At 35.5% G+C, this 17,166-nt stretch overlaps 1 protein-coding gene across 3 annotated transcripts; it reads right to left on the bottom strand.

Annotated features, from left to right (window-relative positions):
* Nucleotides 1-3,252: 3,252 nt before the first annotated feature.
* LYPLA1 (lysophospholipase 1) lies at nucleotides 3,253-16,477 on the bottom strand. Of its 3 annotated transcripts, none has more exons than XM_032706771.1 (9): nucleotides 16,344-16,477; nucleotides 15,918-15,949; nucleotides 12,815-12,880; nucleotides 11,414-11,461; nucleotides 10,514-10,584; nucleotides 9,894-9,967; nucleotides 9,073-9,174; nucleotides 8,293-8,472; nucleotides 3,253-6,787 (listed from the first exon to the last, which is right to left on the bottom strand). In XM_032706771.1, the coding sequence occupies exons 1-9, from the start codon at nucleotides 16,410-16,412 to the stop codon at nucleotides 6,734-6,736; spliced, it is 696 nt and encodes a 231-aa protein (XP_032562662.1). In that variant the 5' UTR covers nucleotides 16,413-16,477; the 3' UTR covers nucleotides 3,253-6,733. The 3 variants fall into 3 exon arrangements, with proteins under 3 accessions (XP_032562662.1, XP_032562741.1, XP_032562821.1); XM_032706850.1 differs by having other exon boundaries at nucleotides 8,293-8,469; XM_032706930.1 differs by lacking the exon at nucleotides 16,344-16,477 and adding an exon at nucleotides 16,165-16,252.
* Between the last annotated feature and the right edge of the window lie 689 nt (nucleotides 16,478-17,166).

Here is a 17,166-nt window from a genome sequence, read left to right as displayed (position 1 = left end):
CTTTGTTTCTTTTTTCTATGTTTTTTTCTTTTTTGTTTCGTTTTTTGTTTCTTTGGATTTTTGTTTTTTGTTTCTTTTTTGTTTCTTTGTTTCTTTGGGGTTTTTTTGTTTCTTTGTTTTTTGTTTCTTTTTTTGTTTCTTTGGTTTTTCGGTTTTTGTTTCTTTGGTTTTGGTTGTTTCTTTGTTTTTGTTTTTTTTTTGTTTTTGTTTCTTTGTTTTCTGTTTTTGTTTCTTTGGTTTTTGTTTGTTTCTTTGTTTTTTCTTTCTTTGTTTTTTCTTTTTTGTTCGTTTTTTGTTTCTTTTTTTTGTTTCTTTGTATTTTGTTTCTTTTTGTGTTTCTTTTTTTTGTTTTTGTTTCTTTGGGTTTTTTTGTTTTTTTGTTTCTTTGGTTTTATTTTTTTGTTTCTTTGGTTTTTTGTGGGGTTTTGTTTGTTTCTTTATGTCTTTTTGTTTATTTATTTATATTTGTTTATTTTGTTTTGTTTGTTTTGGTTGTGTTAGTTTTGGTTTTATTTGTTTATTTATTTGTTTTGTTTCTTTATTTTTTGTTTATTTGGTTTGTTGTTTCTTTGTGGGTTTTTGTTTATTTTTTCTTTGTTTTTTGTTTCTTTGTTTATTTATTTGTTTCATTTTTGTTTCTTTGTTTTTTGTTTCTTTGGGTTTTTTGTTTTTGTTTCTTTGGGGTTTTTTGGGGGGTTTTGTTAGTTTCTTTGGTTTTGTTATTTTTGTTTTTGTTTTTTTGCTTTTTGTGGTTTTGTTTGTTTGTGTTTGTTTATTTGTTTATTTGTTTTTGTTTATGTTTCTTTGTTTTATTTGTTTTGGTTTTTGTTTGTTTTTGTTTGTTTATTTGTTTGTTTTGTTTATTTTTTGTTTATTTGGGCTGTTGTTTCCTTGTTTTTTGTTTCTTTTTTTTGTTTCATTTATTTTTTTCTTTGTTTCTTGTTTCTTTGTTTTTTGTTTGTTTCTTTGTTTTTTTGGTTTTGGGGGGTTTTGTTTTTTGTTTCTTTGTTTCTTTTTTTGTTTCTTTGGTTTTTTGTTTCTTTGGTTTTTTGTGGTTTTTTTCTTGTTTCTTTGTTTTTTGTGTTTTTGTTTTTGTTTCTTTGTTTTTTGTGTTTTTGTTTTTGTTTGTTTCTTTGTTTTTGTTTATTTGTTTGTTTTTGTTTATTTACCTTTGTTTTGGTTTTGTTTAGTTGTTTTTGTTTGTTTATTTGTTTTTGCTTATTTATTTGTTTATTTGTTTTGTTTCTTTATTTTTTATTTGGGTTTTTGTTTCCTTGTTTTTTGTTTCTTTTTTTGTTTCTTTTATTTTTTTCTTTGTTTCTTGTTTCTTTGTTTTTTGTTTGTTTCTTTGTTCTTTGTTTCTTTTTTTTGTTTATTTGGTTTTCTTTGTTTCTTTGTTCCTTTTTTTTGTGTCTTTGTTTTTTGTTTCTGTTTTGTTTCTTTGGTTTTTTGTTTGTTTTTGTTTTTGTTCGTTTCTTTGTTTTTTGTTTCTTTGGGTTTTTTTCTTTTTTTTTTTCTTTTTGCTTGTTTTTTGTTTGTTTCTATGTTTTTGTTTGTTTCATTGTTTTCTTTTTGTTTGTTTTTTTGTTTCTTTTTTGTTTCTTTGGGTTTTGTCTCTTTTTTTGTTTGTTTCTTTGTTTCTTTTTTTGTTTCTTTTTTGTTTCTTTGGGTTTATGTTTGTTTTGTTTTTTGCTTCTTTTTGTTTGTTTCTTTGGGTTTTTTTGTTTGTTTTTTGTTTCTTTGGTTTTTTGGGTTTTGTTTCTTTGGGTTTTTTTTGGTTTTTTGTTTCTTTGTTTTTTTTTTTGTTTAGTTTTTTGGTTTTGGTTTTTGTTTGTTTCTTTGGGTTTTTTGTTTCTTTCTTTTTTTGTTTTTGTTTCTTTGGGTTTTTTTGTTTTTTGTTTCTTTGGTTTTTTTGGGGTTTTTTGTTTATTTGTTTCTTTTTTGTTTTTTTTTCCCTTTGTTTTTTTTTGGTTTTTTTTTTGTTTCTTTGGTTTTTTGTTTTTGTTTTTTGTTTGTTTCTTTAGGTTTTTTGTTTCTTTCTTTTTTTGTTTTTGTTTCTTTGGTTTTTTTTTTTGGTTTTGTTTCTTTGAGTTTTTTTGGTTTTTTGTTTCTTTTTTTTGTTTCTTCGGGTTTTTTTCCCTTTGTTTTTTCTTTTTTTTTTTTTGTTTCTTTGGGTTTTTTTTTTTTGTTTTTTTGGGGTTTTTTTGTTGGTTGGTTTGGGGTTTTGGGGGGTTTTTTGTTCGTTTTTGTTTTGTTTTTTTTCTATACTAAATTTAGGCAAGGTTTCTTCTCACAATTATCAGGGATGCCAAGGGTGAAAGTAAATAGAAACTGAATATTACTCAAAACGTTTCTCATAAAATATAAAGTGCCAGATTACTCTGTGCAGTAGTGCATCTTTATTGTTACTAGCTATTCTTAGACTCTTAAGTTGCCACTACATATCCACATAGAGCACTGCATCTATCAGGCATTCCTGTACATTCATGAACTTCCTCATCATATTGCACACTGATTTTTGGAGGAGTCTGTGGAGACAAGTAGCCTTTTAGCTGCTTTAAGCTGCTTGAGAGAGGAAGTCTGCCTTTACCACATGTACACCCCATTCCCTCGCTTCCCAGATAACCTCAAATTTTCTCTAGAGTGCCCTGCACTATGTATACCACTGATCACCCTCAAATATTAAACTTAAATAGAGCATGTAACCCCTGACCTCAAAACTGTTTCTTTAAACCAATCTGTTAAGTAGTATGCATGCCAAACCTAATATAACTTCAAAGCCTCCCTGACACCACAAAACTCCCAGAGAAAGGTGTAGCAATACAGAGCGAAAAGATTTTGGCCCTTTAGTGTCCTATGTAGCAGAACATATCTTGGTGAGTGATTTTCCCTTCAGTAACTACAAATCATTATTCTTCTGTATTATATTATCATGCAATGTATTTGCAAGAAGCCTCTAGAGTTCCTGCGTCACAGCACATGAAAGCTCAACTTCTTTAAGGTAAGTATGGAAAAAGTCTTTAGTACTTGCCTAAACGCCAACGGAAATTTATTTTACAATGATAAAAAATGGGAAATTTTTACATTTTCCCTACTACAGAAATAATTTCCAAGTTAAGATTTCTTATCATAAATGACTAAAATAAATTACATCTTAGATGTTTATATTAAATATAAATGGTTTATATTTCATAGCACAAAGAGTAAACGTTCAGCATTTCTTTATAAAATTTAAGATACACAGGTCTTGTACATATGGCTTTATCAACATCTTACACAGTTTGTTCTCAGTCCTATCCATCATCCCAAATAGCACCTCTACATAAAAGATGCATACAAATTATTTCAATGAAGTGCAGTATACTCCATTAGAGAGAACATCTTTTAATTAACAGTTCTAATATCAGTTACAGTGTACAGTACTTTCAGCAATCTACTGTGTTGTAATTACACAAAATAGTAGGAAGAGACCAAATCATACAGCCCTCACCACAGTACAGACCCCAGTACAGGTTTACCTCAAGAATGGCTGGAAGATTTGGTTTATAATATATAACTCAACATGTTTATTAAAAAGTGGGCAACATATTCCAACAAGAAGTCAGACTTATCATTGCACAAAACTGCAGTCAAATTTAAGTACCATTTTGAAATTAACATTAGCAAGTTAGATGCCCATGAAACAAACTGATCTGCAAGCAAGGTATTTTTGTATCACTGTTTTCACACCTTTGACAGACATAATTTCCTTTGGTGGAAAGTCTAAGATTACAAAAAATAAACTTCATTACTGCACAGTTTTGAATTGTAGGACATTCGCTGATAGGACATTCATATTTAGAACACTGACAGCCCAAGTTCTCCATTTTAATAGAATACTATGAAAACTCCCCCACCAGACTGAGCTATCATTCAGTCTCATGTTTATGCATTATGACAACAATCCCAACATCAAATCACTTAAGGTAATGATGAAGTTCAGCTATAAGATCATACTCAAAGTTTTCAAACCAGCCAGGAAGTTACAAAAGACAGGAACTCAAGATACACACTGTTTCATGGACAAGATACAGACTTGAAGTTTCCTCTAGCTTCTGGGCTCTTTAACAACCCCCAACTACGACATAAACATACACTCCTGAAAAAGAAAATGAGGAGAATTCTTCCTAGAACACAGAAATTCAGAGCAAGTCAAAACATTTACTGATATTTACTTTGGTAACACAGCTCTTTGTAGATAAATCAAGCAGCAAAACAGCAGTATGAAAAAGAATCTTGTTATGATAGCTGAGTATTTGAACAAAGTTAACACATAAAAAGCATTTATAGAAAAACATCTGAAAGGATCACAATGATGACAGTTGAAGCTGACTTGGATTAGAATGCATAAGTATTAGAATCTGACCACAAGCTGTAAAACACAGTTCATCAAACTGCAGAAAGTGTTATGAGGCTAATACAGAATTAAGTTAGGACTGATCTCATTTTAACATCTTAGAAATACTTTTTTAAACTCATTCTTGCAGAAGGAGGAATATATGAAATAAGGACACAGTCAATTAGAACTTAAGACAGCTGAACAGCATATCAACAAATCTACAAACAGAACATGAAAGTAATGAAGTAAAAACTATAAGCTCATCCAAGAACTTTGGAAACACACCAATATTCAGGAAAATATGTAGACAACAGGGGAATGAAGATAAATCTAAAAACTAGGAGAAATAACATAGTTTGCTTACCAAGACCGCAATTCAGCAGGACTGCAAAATTACCTAATGCAATTTGGGAATGACTCCAAGCTAGAACATACTGTTTTCTCAAGAGAACTTTGGCACAACTACAGTAAGAATATTATGGTTTCTTCTGTGAACTAAATTAACTGAAAGACAAATTGGCAGATCTATAGAAGAGAGTGACTGAGAGAAACGACTAATTAAACTTCAAAGTTAATAAACATGCCCTCTTAACTACACAGATGGAGTATCTAAAACTGTTTCATTACCATTTAGGAAGAAAACTCCTTTTTAATTTTACATATCAAGTGATATTTCATAATCCATAGCAACTGGATTAGAAGAGAAAAACAGCTTCCTAAAAATGAAGTATAATTCCCCACTTATGTATTTGCACTGGCAGATGCCTCAGACATAAATCCATATACACTCTAAGAGGACCCCTTGATTAACCTGGGAGAAGAAAATGTACCCTAAACACAGGTATGAAGCACAGTGCTGACATGAGAGATGCATCCAAAATAGGAATATTCTTTGACTGAAAACATAGTATAGAGCATTGTTATGCAGCATGTTACGTAGTAAAAAGTGCAGTGCATTATGTTAAGCATTCCTAGTGTGGTGACAGCCTCTGAGCTCCACAGAAGAGCAGTTGCCAGAAGTAAATTGTGGCTCTTAACTGCAAAAAGCTATTGTGTGCATCAATTCCTGTAACCCACTGCATTCTGCTATTTTAAGCTTCTGAAAGAAGAAACATTTTGTATCTTGCAGATTTAATTTTTTTTCCATGGTATATCTTCATATTCCTAGGCTATGCTGATCTGGGGAAATGCAGACTGATATATTTGAAAATAAAATGCTTTGTTCCTTTTCAGAAAAAAAAAATACAAAAAACCCCCCAAGTCTCAACATGCACTAAGAGAAAGTATTATATGGTATCAATTTAAAGTTTAGGTAAGTTATATCCAAATTGCACTAATATTTCTATTAAAAAGTAATTCAAATAAGTGAATGTGTGTGTTGCAGATGAGATTTCAACAACACACAAAACTACACAGCTACGCTATTTTCAGTTAGTTACTTCAAACAGACAGAGGGAAAAAAAATCAAAACTGTATGCTGTAACTGCTCATGTGAAATACACAAAAAAATGAAAGCTACAATGACTGAAGCATATTCAGTACGAAAACGAGACTTCTTTAATCAAACTCAGATTGATCCTATGCACTTCTTCAGAATTCTGTTCCAAGTCAACATTTGCAACAAGTTTAAAAAAAACAAAGACAGACAATAAGCGACAAAGGACAGCCTAACAAAGAATGAGTCCCTTTAGAATTTCCACAGTATCTACCTATATGAACAATTTAAAATGGAGGTGTTTTAAATATAAGAAATACCTTAGCTGACTTCTAGCCATTATAGATCAACCCTCCTTATCTGTTAAAAAATTAACATATAATCTTTAAAGCTTTATTCTTGGTAGCATTTATTCTACCCATGCCCACTACGTTACATGTTGTGTACTTTATGTACACTGGGTTCCACGTTGTGTACTTTAAGCATTCATTACTTAAATGCTGCTATATGTTTTCAGTGAGTATTAAGAACAAACCATGTCTCAAGTACAACTAAACTGGTCACGTCTATGTGGCTCACTTAAATTTAGTTTTTAATTACCTGTACAAATAGTTTAAAATTCTGCAATCAAAGAAAAAAAAAAATCAGACATCTTAAAATGGTATGTTTAGGGTTACATTCTGTCATTGTTACCTAGTCCCCTCATTTATATAGTTCCCACCAGTGGGTGATGAATACTAAAAAGATTATCATTTCTTGTACATTTGTGTTATTTAATCCTCATCCTAAGTATAAATTTGCAACACAGTAGTAACACTGCAGGTATAGAAATAATGCTTCCTATCAGGCATATGAAAAGATTAACACTCTACAACAGTTGATGCTGGTGTATTTATAGAGAAGGCTTCTCACAGATCAATTCAGTCTATGGGAGGTAGATGTTTGTCTATGAACTGTTTTACATCCATCATTTCCTGTTCAAAGATAAAAGTATGAAAGTATGTATTAGTTGAAGTTCAGTACTACTATATATTCAGCTACACTTAAATCTTGTTTCAACATTTCAGTTATAATGAGCAGCTGGGTTATAAATATTGAGTAATTAGTTACTTGATAAAATCATACCACTTTGCACACAAGTCAAGGCTGATAAGTCTCTTCAGAAGAGGCTAAAATACAAGAGAAAGAGCAAAGGCTACTTTTTCTCTCTGTGACACTGAGCAAGCAAGTTATATATTAAACATCAGGTGATCTGAATAGAACCAGGCTGACCATGGATAGGATCTGAATGTAGCTAAAGCCATAGCTTCGTGCATATTTTAAACTTTTTTCAGTTAGCAACAGTGTGAAAAGGCAGCAGTTCCTCCTCCTAACCATTCGGTTTCATCTTCATGATGTTTCCTTCCTTAAGGAAATGCAACGCAGCAAACTAGACCAGGACACTAAGCCATGTTAATTTTTCTTTTTTAGTTAAGTCATTGTTGTAATAAAGAGCACATTTAAATATATTTGTGTAACAACTCAGCAATATTACTGTCTAGATGCAATATTACTGTGTAAATGTCCCAAAGAGGTTGTCCAAAGATACAGTTCCCTCAAGATACAACAATCCAAATTAAAAAAGTTACGGATTCAGACAAACGCAGATCTGTTCCTCGCTTCCTCTTCTGTTTCTTGCTCCCATCACTTAGTTTGTGTAAGTTCTGATGCTTCAACTCACTACAGCTGCAATAACTGAGATCAGCAGCTTTTGCCATTTTAACAAGTTCAAAATGGTTCAAGGAAGTTTCTGATCAGCTCTAGAGCCAGTGCAAGGAGGAAGAGAGGGCCACAAGGTCATGAGCAGAGGGAACCAGTCCACTCCTTTCTGGCAGTAGCAAGTTATTACATCAGCTCAGCTGCCTGCTGAGCCAGAATCATAAATATAGGTTCTGAGGCTGTCTCTTCCATAATGTCAGTCCTCCCTCCCTCCCTATTCCTTCTGTGTTTCCATCCATAGAACTATCAGGGTTCTTCTCTCCAGAATACCATGCTGGATTTATGCTATGAGAATCTGTCTTCCAATTCAGGTTGGATTTTCGGGGTTTTTGTTTGGTTGGTTTCTGGGAGGGTTTTTCGGTTTGGTTTTTTTTTTTTTTAGTTAGTAAGCAAACAATAAAAATTTGGGGGGAAAAAAAGTATTTTATAGACCAAGTAGCCTAGTCCCCAAAATACAGCCTTATGAGGAAGTTCTCACTAGTCATATAAACTTTTGCTTTGTATGCTTTTTTTTAGCCCAGCATTCAGTTACTCACCAAAATAAGTCAGCAGCATGAAGCACTTGTTATTGGGGGAAAAAAAAAAAAAAATGAAGACAAACACAAAACCAACCAACCAAAAACTAACTCCGCCCTCCTCTCCCCCCTCTAAAACCAGTATTTGTTTTGAGGGAAAAGAATTAACCATTCCCAGCTAAAACATTGTATATTAAGAAAAGTACCTCAAGAGATGAGCTATGCATCATGCCAGAGTAAGTCTTGAAGGTTACATTGGCTGGATTTATCATACTCTTTAGCTTCTCAACAGTGAGGGAACCGAACATTACAGGAACCAGTGGGTCACAGTCCCCGTGGCACTGAAGAACAGGAATGTCCTTGTTGACACCACTGATAGGGCCCTGCTAGGAGAGGAATTAGACAAGAGAAGAAGGAGACACTAAGTGGAGATAAGGCTTCTAACACCTTTGAAATAAAATAACCCCATGGCACTACACCCTGTGGCATGACAAGTTGAATTCTGAGAGGGGGAAAAATACAATGTATAGTCTGCAAGTTCCTTATGAAGTAAGCTCTGTATCTGACAGTACACTCAGCTCAAAGACCTGCAAACAACATTTTGTCAAAAAACTTCAGAACAGAAGAACATGACTTCTGGCCAAGTAAAAACCCTGAAACTTCATTCAACTACCTAGTCTCTAATGATAGTGCCTTGCAGATGGAACAAATGGCAGATAGGTAATTAATCTTCACGGAAAATTTGTTACATTCTTTAAACTTTCTAGGAATGTCATTTTAAGCATAGATAGCTACTCAGCATTTATTCATTCTTCCTACTGAGCAAAATCTGAAACTCGAGGGCACTACTTTAAAAACTTTGAAGTTATCAAACAACTGTCAATATCTGGTAATAACGATGGCCCCTAACTCCTGCAGGAGGTACAATTTTGAGATATACTCACTCCCCAAAGGTGCAAATTATCTTAGGAAAGAAATATAAATACCTGAGGAAAAGAGGCCCGTAGAGGAAGCCAGCAGCTGAGGGCTACAACACCTGCTAATTTTTGATGTGTTGTAAGAGCTGTATACAACGATAAAGCACCTCCCTAACATAAAGAGACATAAGTATTAGAATAGTCACAGTAATCTCCCCCTTAATGCTTGTTTCAAGATCTCTGATTTCTTTTAAAGGGCATTTTCTATTTCAATCTATCCTTCTTTAGAACCAACACTAAAAACACTGTTTATGTACTTGTGTTTTGCTTTTTCTCCTCCCCTCCAAAGACCATGTTATGAATTCAGAAGTAAACCAGCAAATTTACTGTAACTAACAGCTGTAAAAAAAAAAAAACAACCACTATTACTCACAACAATATTATCACTACTTTAATATTTCAATTTATTTGCATGCAGACTGGGGAGTTGATGTATGGACCAATTAATCTACTCAGCTACCTACCACAGGTATGAAGGGAAGATTTGCCAAATAAATCCAGATCACCAAATATCTACCAAATTAAATTTAAACTAAAAATACAGCAAGATTTTCAAGTAAAACTATATATGTTATCTGCATAAAGATTTTAAATAGGCTATTAATTTTAGTATGTTTTTACACATGCATATTCATTCTCCAGTAAATAGTAATCATTTGCATAAAACTAAAATACTTTATTTGTTAAAGCAAAGGAAAATTGACATCTTAAAATTTTAGAGGTATCTAACATCAGGTCTTTTCAATTCAATTGTCTAGATTTCCCACTTTAAGAAAGCTAGGTAACTTCCCTAGGAAAAAAATACACAGTTCTTTCCAACCATATGTTACCTGAGAAAAGCCTCCTAGAATAATTCGATTAGAAGGAATTCCATTTTTTACTTCTTGATCTATCAGTGCTTTAACTGCAACATAAATAAAGGCCAGTAGTTAAAAGTCAATCCATTCCCAAGAAAGACACCTTCCTCCTGGCATCAACAGAAAGCTAGTGAAAGGAAAATCTAGTCTGCTATATGTTAAAAAGTACCAAAATATCTAGAGCACAGTAAGAAATTTTAGTGCCACAAAGAGGAAAAGCACACGACTAAGTCTTCCAAAAGCTCCACTGCTGGGAAGACGGTGCCCTCTTCTAAGTAAAAGCAACGCAAGTGGATGCTCATACAGCTCTAAGCCATCACACTACTCAAAAGCTCTTAAAAAAAAAATACACTGGTTCCCATGTACATTTCATATTTGAGAGCATGAAGTGTTTATATTGGTGATTACTCTACTTATTAATAAAGTTAAAAAAACCAACCAAACAATGCATTTAGCCAAACGTTGGTCAGTGATAATACAGTACTGCTTTCCCTAAAAACGTCACCTTTGGAGAACCTGTTTTGGACAGATAATTCATTTTTAAGAATACACGGAAGTACTTTTAAGACACAAAAAAATAATCCTAAGCATACCATTCTCTGCCGCCTGCTTGATCCCAGCTTCATCCTCCTGTGAATCTGGAGAAAGTCCAGTGATATCAAACCTTACAAAAACATCAACAAGAGCATTATTCATTAGAGCATCCATTCCACTTCCTTAATACACAAATAATAAAATTTGGATGTTTTCCAGATAAAAATTTTAGCTGACATATTGTTTAGTACCATAGATTACAAGAAACATATTTACATTGGTAAATGTGGCTTAAGAGGCTAGATCTAGTCAACAAAGCTTTTCTGAGTTTTGATATCTTCTGTAATTTACTGCAAATTAAGCAGCTTAGTTTTGATATTTGCTCCAAAAATATTAGCAGAAATTTCAATTTATCAGTTCTATGTACAAATTAAAATATGGTTTGAAGAAATACAAGAAAATCAAACACAAGTTACTTGAGAAAAAAAACCAAAATCAAAACTCAACAAAACTGAAGACTGGTTTAGGACCATTGAAATCTACCACACTCTTCTTGTTCTCTATTCAGAATGGATGTTATAAAGAACAGTTTCTACATATCACACTGACCCACCAAGTATTACTCACTAGTAGCAACAATATTTCTACTGCAAGTTTCTACTACTACTGACTAGGAATTCACACACAATGCACACTGTACCTGTAAAATAAAATGGGGTTTCTATTTTAAGACACATAGATTAGTCCTGAGGAATAACCATTACCAGAGATGCACAAGCATAATTAGCGTACTCATGAGAGCTCTTTTATAAGAACAGAACTAAAGCAAAAAGCTTTTTATACCTGCGTGTGATTAAAACCAGACATTCAGGTTGTTCATGATTTTAAATTAAGAATAATGAGCTCAAACCTCTGGATATATTTTGATTAGAATCATCTGCAACTGTACAAATACTTACCATGATGGCATAGACATGTTCATGTTCAAAGAAACCGGCATGACTGGCCTAGAAACGAGAATGAACACCACTGACATAAGATAGATACCGAAATTCAACAATGCACATGCAGTTATGTCATGAAATTACATGATGTAACACATATATACATAACTGCCATGTAATTACGTCTTACTTTTAAACCGTAATTATCACGAGCTGCTTTGCAGCATCTCTTGAAGGAAACTCTCTTGAAACCTGCCAGCCCAAACATATTTAATATTCAGGGCTGAATTACCACTCTCTATGGAGAGCAAGCAAAAGATTAATGGGCTGCTTTAAATGTGTGTGTGTGCAACTGCTTATATATCATATACATATTTTAACATATACACGCTTAGGCAGGGCCTGCCTTCACTGCAGGTCTCCTTCCCACCCCTATGCTGCTGTATGTCATCTTTTCAGGCATATCAAGACAACTTCAATGGACCATGCCATGGATCAAACCTGGCTTTAATTTTAATCTATGGAAACTGAGGACCATAAGTTCCGCAGGGAAAGACTGAAAGAAGACAAAGGGCAAGCAAAAGAACCAGCAAATCTTGCTAAGCTCCTTTTGAACGGCTCAGGAAAGCGCAGCCATGTGGTAAAACAAATAAATCAATCACAGCCCAGTAATCAGCAATACACCAAAAAACTGCTTACTTCTCTCTCTATCGTCCATGCTCCACATATCCCAATACAATTTGAACTTTATGTTAAAATAAATTAACATTATACATAATTAGTTTTTCTACCATTAAGTAAAACACTAGATAGATCTTATTGCTTTATTTATTGACTCCCAACTCTGTTCAGAAGCATTTCGCTTCTCAAATTGCACAAAGACAGGTCAAATTGCATTATTTCCTGAAAGTATGAATATCCTGTGAATCTTTAAATTTCCCCGTACCATACAGCAAGTTTCAATATACTACATACTCACCCAAGCTTAAGCACATGTACCTCATACAAATTATATGTAATGGTAAGTAAAATACAAACAAAAATTATTCCTTGATAAAACTGTTTTTTAACAAATGATTGTTGGAGGGGGGGAGCAACAAACAAATCGATCCAATGAAAACAAAGTCAAAATAATCTAACTTTGCACATAAAACCTTCCAAATATGTTTTCAGTCTGAACTAGTAAGAAAAACAAAATACAAATAAAAATGCAGTTTTGCCCTGAAGTAAATCACACAGCAGTTCCTAAAACCAAGAAAATACTTAATATCATCAGCATAATTTGAGAGTGCATTTTTATATAAAAAACCACTAAATGCAGAGACATCCAAATCCCATTTGACTTCATCATCTGTGCAAGTGTCTTAATATGCAACTCTGCAGAATAAGGTAAAACAAGAAAAGTTACAAACTTACGCATGTGGACAAATGTATTTCACATGAGGGCTTTTGATACCTGCAAGTGCTTCTGACCATCCATGCCTGTTAACAAAAAGTATATTAAATTGCATTTATGTTTTGGCTTAGCTCTTATTTCTATACTGGTGCATCAGCACAGTCCAAGTATGAAATATGCAGAATTAGCTCACTATAAACACATTTCTAGAAAATTTTTACATCAACCACAGTATACTATGAATGCAGTACTAAACTTAAAAGGTTTGTTGAGCATCTGAATGCTTGTAGTATATAAACAGCCAGGAAGACTTTATCTAATTTGACTACCACACTTGTGACACAGCTGCAGAAATACCACTTTGGCTCTAGGCAAAGCCTGCTCTGTATCTGTATGGCTTTATTAACTTGTGTGGCACAACAGATGAACACAGGTATCCTGCTTCCAGGCAGCTCAGAGGCTGCTTTGCTGCTACTGCAGAGTTAAGGCAGTTTCTTTCACAGCCAACTCTGCTCTTTCTGAACCGCATTTCTTCATGTGAGAGAGCAGCAAACTGACATCCAAACTAACTCCACGTGAAGCCAACTTAATCAATCAGACGTGTTAACTTCAGCTCAGCTCAAATGCTCTTGGATTCAGGCAGTCCTAAACACCACTCCAGACTGCAGCAGTTTTTTAATCTCAAGCACATGCCATATATGAGTACTCAGAACAACGCAAGGTCTGCACAGAAGATGAGTTAACGAGCTTCCACCAATCCAGAACACTGGAAAGCATAATTTGAAGACTCACTCCAGGGCTCATCTAGACATGAACTGACCTTGACCCAAATCGGAACCCATGTAGAACTACTGCCTGGGTTTGCATTTAGCTTTCCAGAACACTTATTTCCTCATTTTCTCATCATTCAGTATTCTTAACTCACCCACTAAATTAGATATCGGAAATTTGATTCTAAGCAGAAAACACCTTTAACAAATTCATCAGTGACATAGCTTAACTAATCAGACCTACAGCAGACAAGCATGTTTGGTTTAGTTTTAATATCATCCTGAAAAGTTGAAGGCATTTCCAACACACAGACAGCACAGACATTTGAAGTACTGACCGTATGTCTCAGCCTGCTTCCTACCAATACTTTTATATATACTATTAACAAATTGCAAGTAATATGACTTGCATAACATTTGCAGTATCACAGAAGACCAAATAAGAATCTAAAGGAGAAATACAACTGAGAAAAAATAGCTAAGAATTTGGGGGCATTTTTTAGCCAACTACAAAGAATAATTTGACAATTTTGGAAAGTAACACTGTATACCCATTTATGCAAACTCCTTAGAACGATTCTCTATGTTGTACCTTTTGTTCAGATTTTTCACAAGTATGTACCAATCTTTAAGTGCCATTTATATAGGAGCTAAGAGAGAAAAAGAACACAACCTCTGTTAGACGCTTCCCGGCGTAAGAAAACTACAGTTGGTAAACTGAAATGATCAACTTAAAAATTCAGGTGAAGTGAAACAGGTCACTTTAAACTGGGAGAAGTTATAAAATTGTTAATAAGTTCTCTTCAGACAACTTTTTTGGGTCATTACTGCAGCTTTTATTTTAAAAAAACCCAGTAGCATGTTAAAGGCAGCTTATCTAACCTGATCTGCAGTGGACTAGAGGAACAAACACAACTAAATCACTGTACTTCCCCAAAAGTGTCATGTCTTGTTAATGCAGACATTTCAGCATACTCAGTGCACTTGCAAGTTTGAGACTGCACTAGCTTTGACACCACAATGGAAACACCACCTTGTCTAGGGAATACAACTTACAATAAAGAACAAGTCTCTATTTTTTTACCCCTTGCCAAAACCAACATCAACCCAATTTGCAAGCACTCAAATTCCAAAAGCTCAAAAGATTCTGCAGTCATTTGCTGAACATTTGGTGCCAAGATGCAGGCAGTACTGCTCCCTCAGCTGCATCCTACCAGCAAAAAGGAAGAGGGATAACATATACAAGGTGTTGTGTCAGCACAACAAATCAGAGCAGAAAATCTCCACTTGTAGAATACTGCCAAGTGCATTGGACTTGACTCTTTTTTAAACTTTCTAAATGTCCAGGTTATGCAAGTTTTAATTCTGACAGCTGACTGAGCTGACTTGCTTATTCTTCAGAAAAAATTTACACCTTAAATATGGCAAGTTTCAACCTCGAGGCAACATTCAAGTTCCAGGTAACAAAAACAGAGTTCTTGAAAAAAATATTATGCAATTTTGCCCATAAGAGAGCAAAACAGACAAAGCATTCATGCTACTTATTTTCAGTATCTAAGTGTCAATTTCCTTAAAGTCTCGCACTAAAAAGGTTTAACACACTCCTAACTTGTTAATTCAATGGCTTTAATGAATGCATGTTTATTTCTGGGCACACACAAGCTTCAAATGGAAACATTACACCACAGCTAGAATGCCTCCCAGAAATTCCCTACTACTCTTTCCATTTCTACTCAAACGTGGAAATAACAGGAACAAGGTAAACAGGGTATTGTACATTTTATTTAAGTGGTTTTTTCATACTCTGAAATCCACATTTCATAGAGAGAAATCTGTAGATATTAGGCGACTACTTTGAAGTTTGCTTAGATAAATCAAATAGATGTGAATTTTTACATAAGTACAACATACTGAAGAAGAAACAATGGACTAACAGTGCCTACTGGCAAACCAGCAATCCACAAATCCAGAATAAAAAAGAACTTTAAATTTAGACAAGTACAGGAATAACCAGGAACCCACTCTCAGAAAAACGAAAGATCAGAACCCCCCAGACTTCTTTTTCTACCAAGTTTGACTCGAGAACAAAAGAGGGATCATATTCAGGCCAAATTAAGCAAATGAGTGAAAAGAGAGAAGAAAAAGCTTTTGAGGACTTGCTGGGAAATTTTAAATAAAGAGCTGTCACCATTATTGCAGGACACATGAAGTTTCATCTGTTGTTGGCTGCTGCATTCAATGAAGGGCAAAACAAGAAGCTTAAGTAACTTTTAACTGTTCACGTCTTTAAAACATGCAGATTATATTTGAAACTATAGTAACTATTGAGTAGGTAACAGATCAGAATACACACCCGGTATCTCCCAATCCATGAAGAAAAATGACCTGAGGAAAACAAAAGCAAAAATAACCAAACGTAGCGGTTTAAGATCACTAACCACCCAAACGCACCTCACCCTCGAGCCACAGACGCCCACACAAGGTCAGAGACAGTTCGGAGCTCGGCACCACTTTCTCAGAAGAAAAAACTCCGCTCCGCTCCCTTCCCCTCCCCGGCCCCGCGCCGCCATCTGCGGCCGCCCCTACGGGGCACCGCTGACCTTCCAGGTGCCGAGCCCAGCCCCCGTCCGGCCGGGAAGTACCGGGAGAGCCCCGTCAGCTCGCCCGGGCCGCCATACCCCGCGGGCCCGGCCCGCCTCGCCCCCCGCCTGGGGCCGCGCAGAACAAAGCGGGGCGGGGGCGGCCCCTCCCGCCGCTCCCGCCCCCCGCCCGCACTCACGGCGGCCGTGGCCTTCCTGGCGGCCGGGACGATGGCGGGCAGCGGCGCCGACATGTTGTTGCCGCACATACACCGGGCTGCGAGGCGGCCGCGGGACACGGGCCAGCAGCGGGGAGGCGGCGCGGGAGGGCGGCGGAGGCGCGGTGGGAGGAGCGCGGGAGGGCGGTTTGGTGCTGGGTTATAACGCCCGGAGGGGTGGGGGGGAGGTGAGAGAGGGAAATTACGGTATTCTTATGTAGGTAAAATGTAAAAGAGAAGTGTCGTGGGAAGGCAGGAAAACCAGTAAAAATGCAGCGAGCAGCATTGTTAGACGGGACTCATTTCTCCTCGTCGGATCAGATGCCTTCACCACCAAATTAAATCTCTTGTCTTACAGCCAAGGAGTCACTGATTCTTCCTCATCTTGAAATGTATTAGGCTATTCAGGCACTCTGACTGAAGTTACTGGATCGTTCCAGTCCATTCCCAGTACTTAGACCAACTCTGAATATGTATGGCAAACACATTTCTATCAAAACGAAATGCTTTGTTCTTTGTCTTCTGTTCCATATATCTTTGTCAGATATTTACTGCCAGAAAGTCAATCTACTCATTGTATTTGCCGGGTGATATCTGGCTGACATGGATGCTTTTTTGGCAGCTCCAACAGCAGCTGAATGCACACTGTGGTTCTTTCACATCCTTCCCAGTGGCGTGTTCCATACTAGACAGGGATGATTTTTCACAAAGCTTTTGCTCAACGTTACCATCACGGCTGCATAAAACATATTGGTGAAGTCTTTGTGCCAACTGTGTAACATTAAACATGCGTCCTCTTTCGCTG

Source organism: Chiroxiphia lanceolata, chromosome 1 (genome assembly GCF_009829145.1).
Source record: "Chiroxiphia lanceolata isolate bChiLan1 chromosome 1, bChiLan1.pri, whole genome shotgun sequence".
Taxonomy (NCBI): Eukaryota; Metazoa; Chordata; class Aves; order Passeriformes; family Pipridae; genus Chiroxiphia; species Chiroxiphia lanceolata.
The sequence above is the reverse complement of the archived record's forward strand: the minus strand, read 5'-3'. Positions and strand labels throughout refer to the sequence as shown.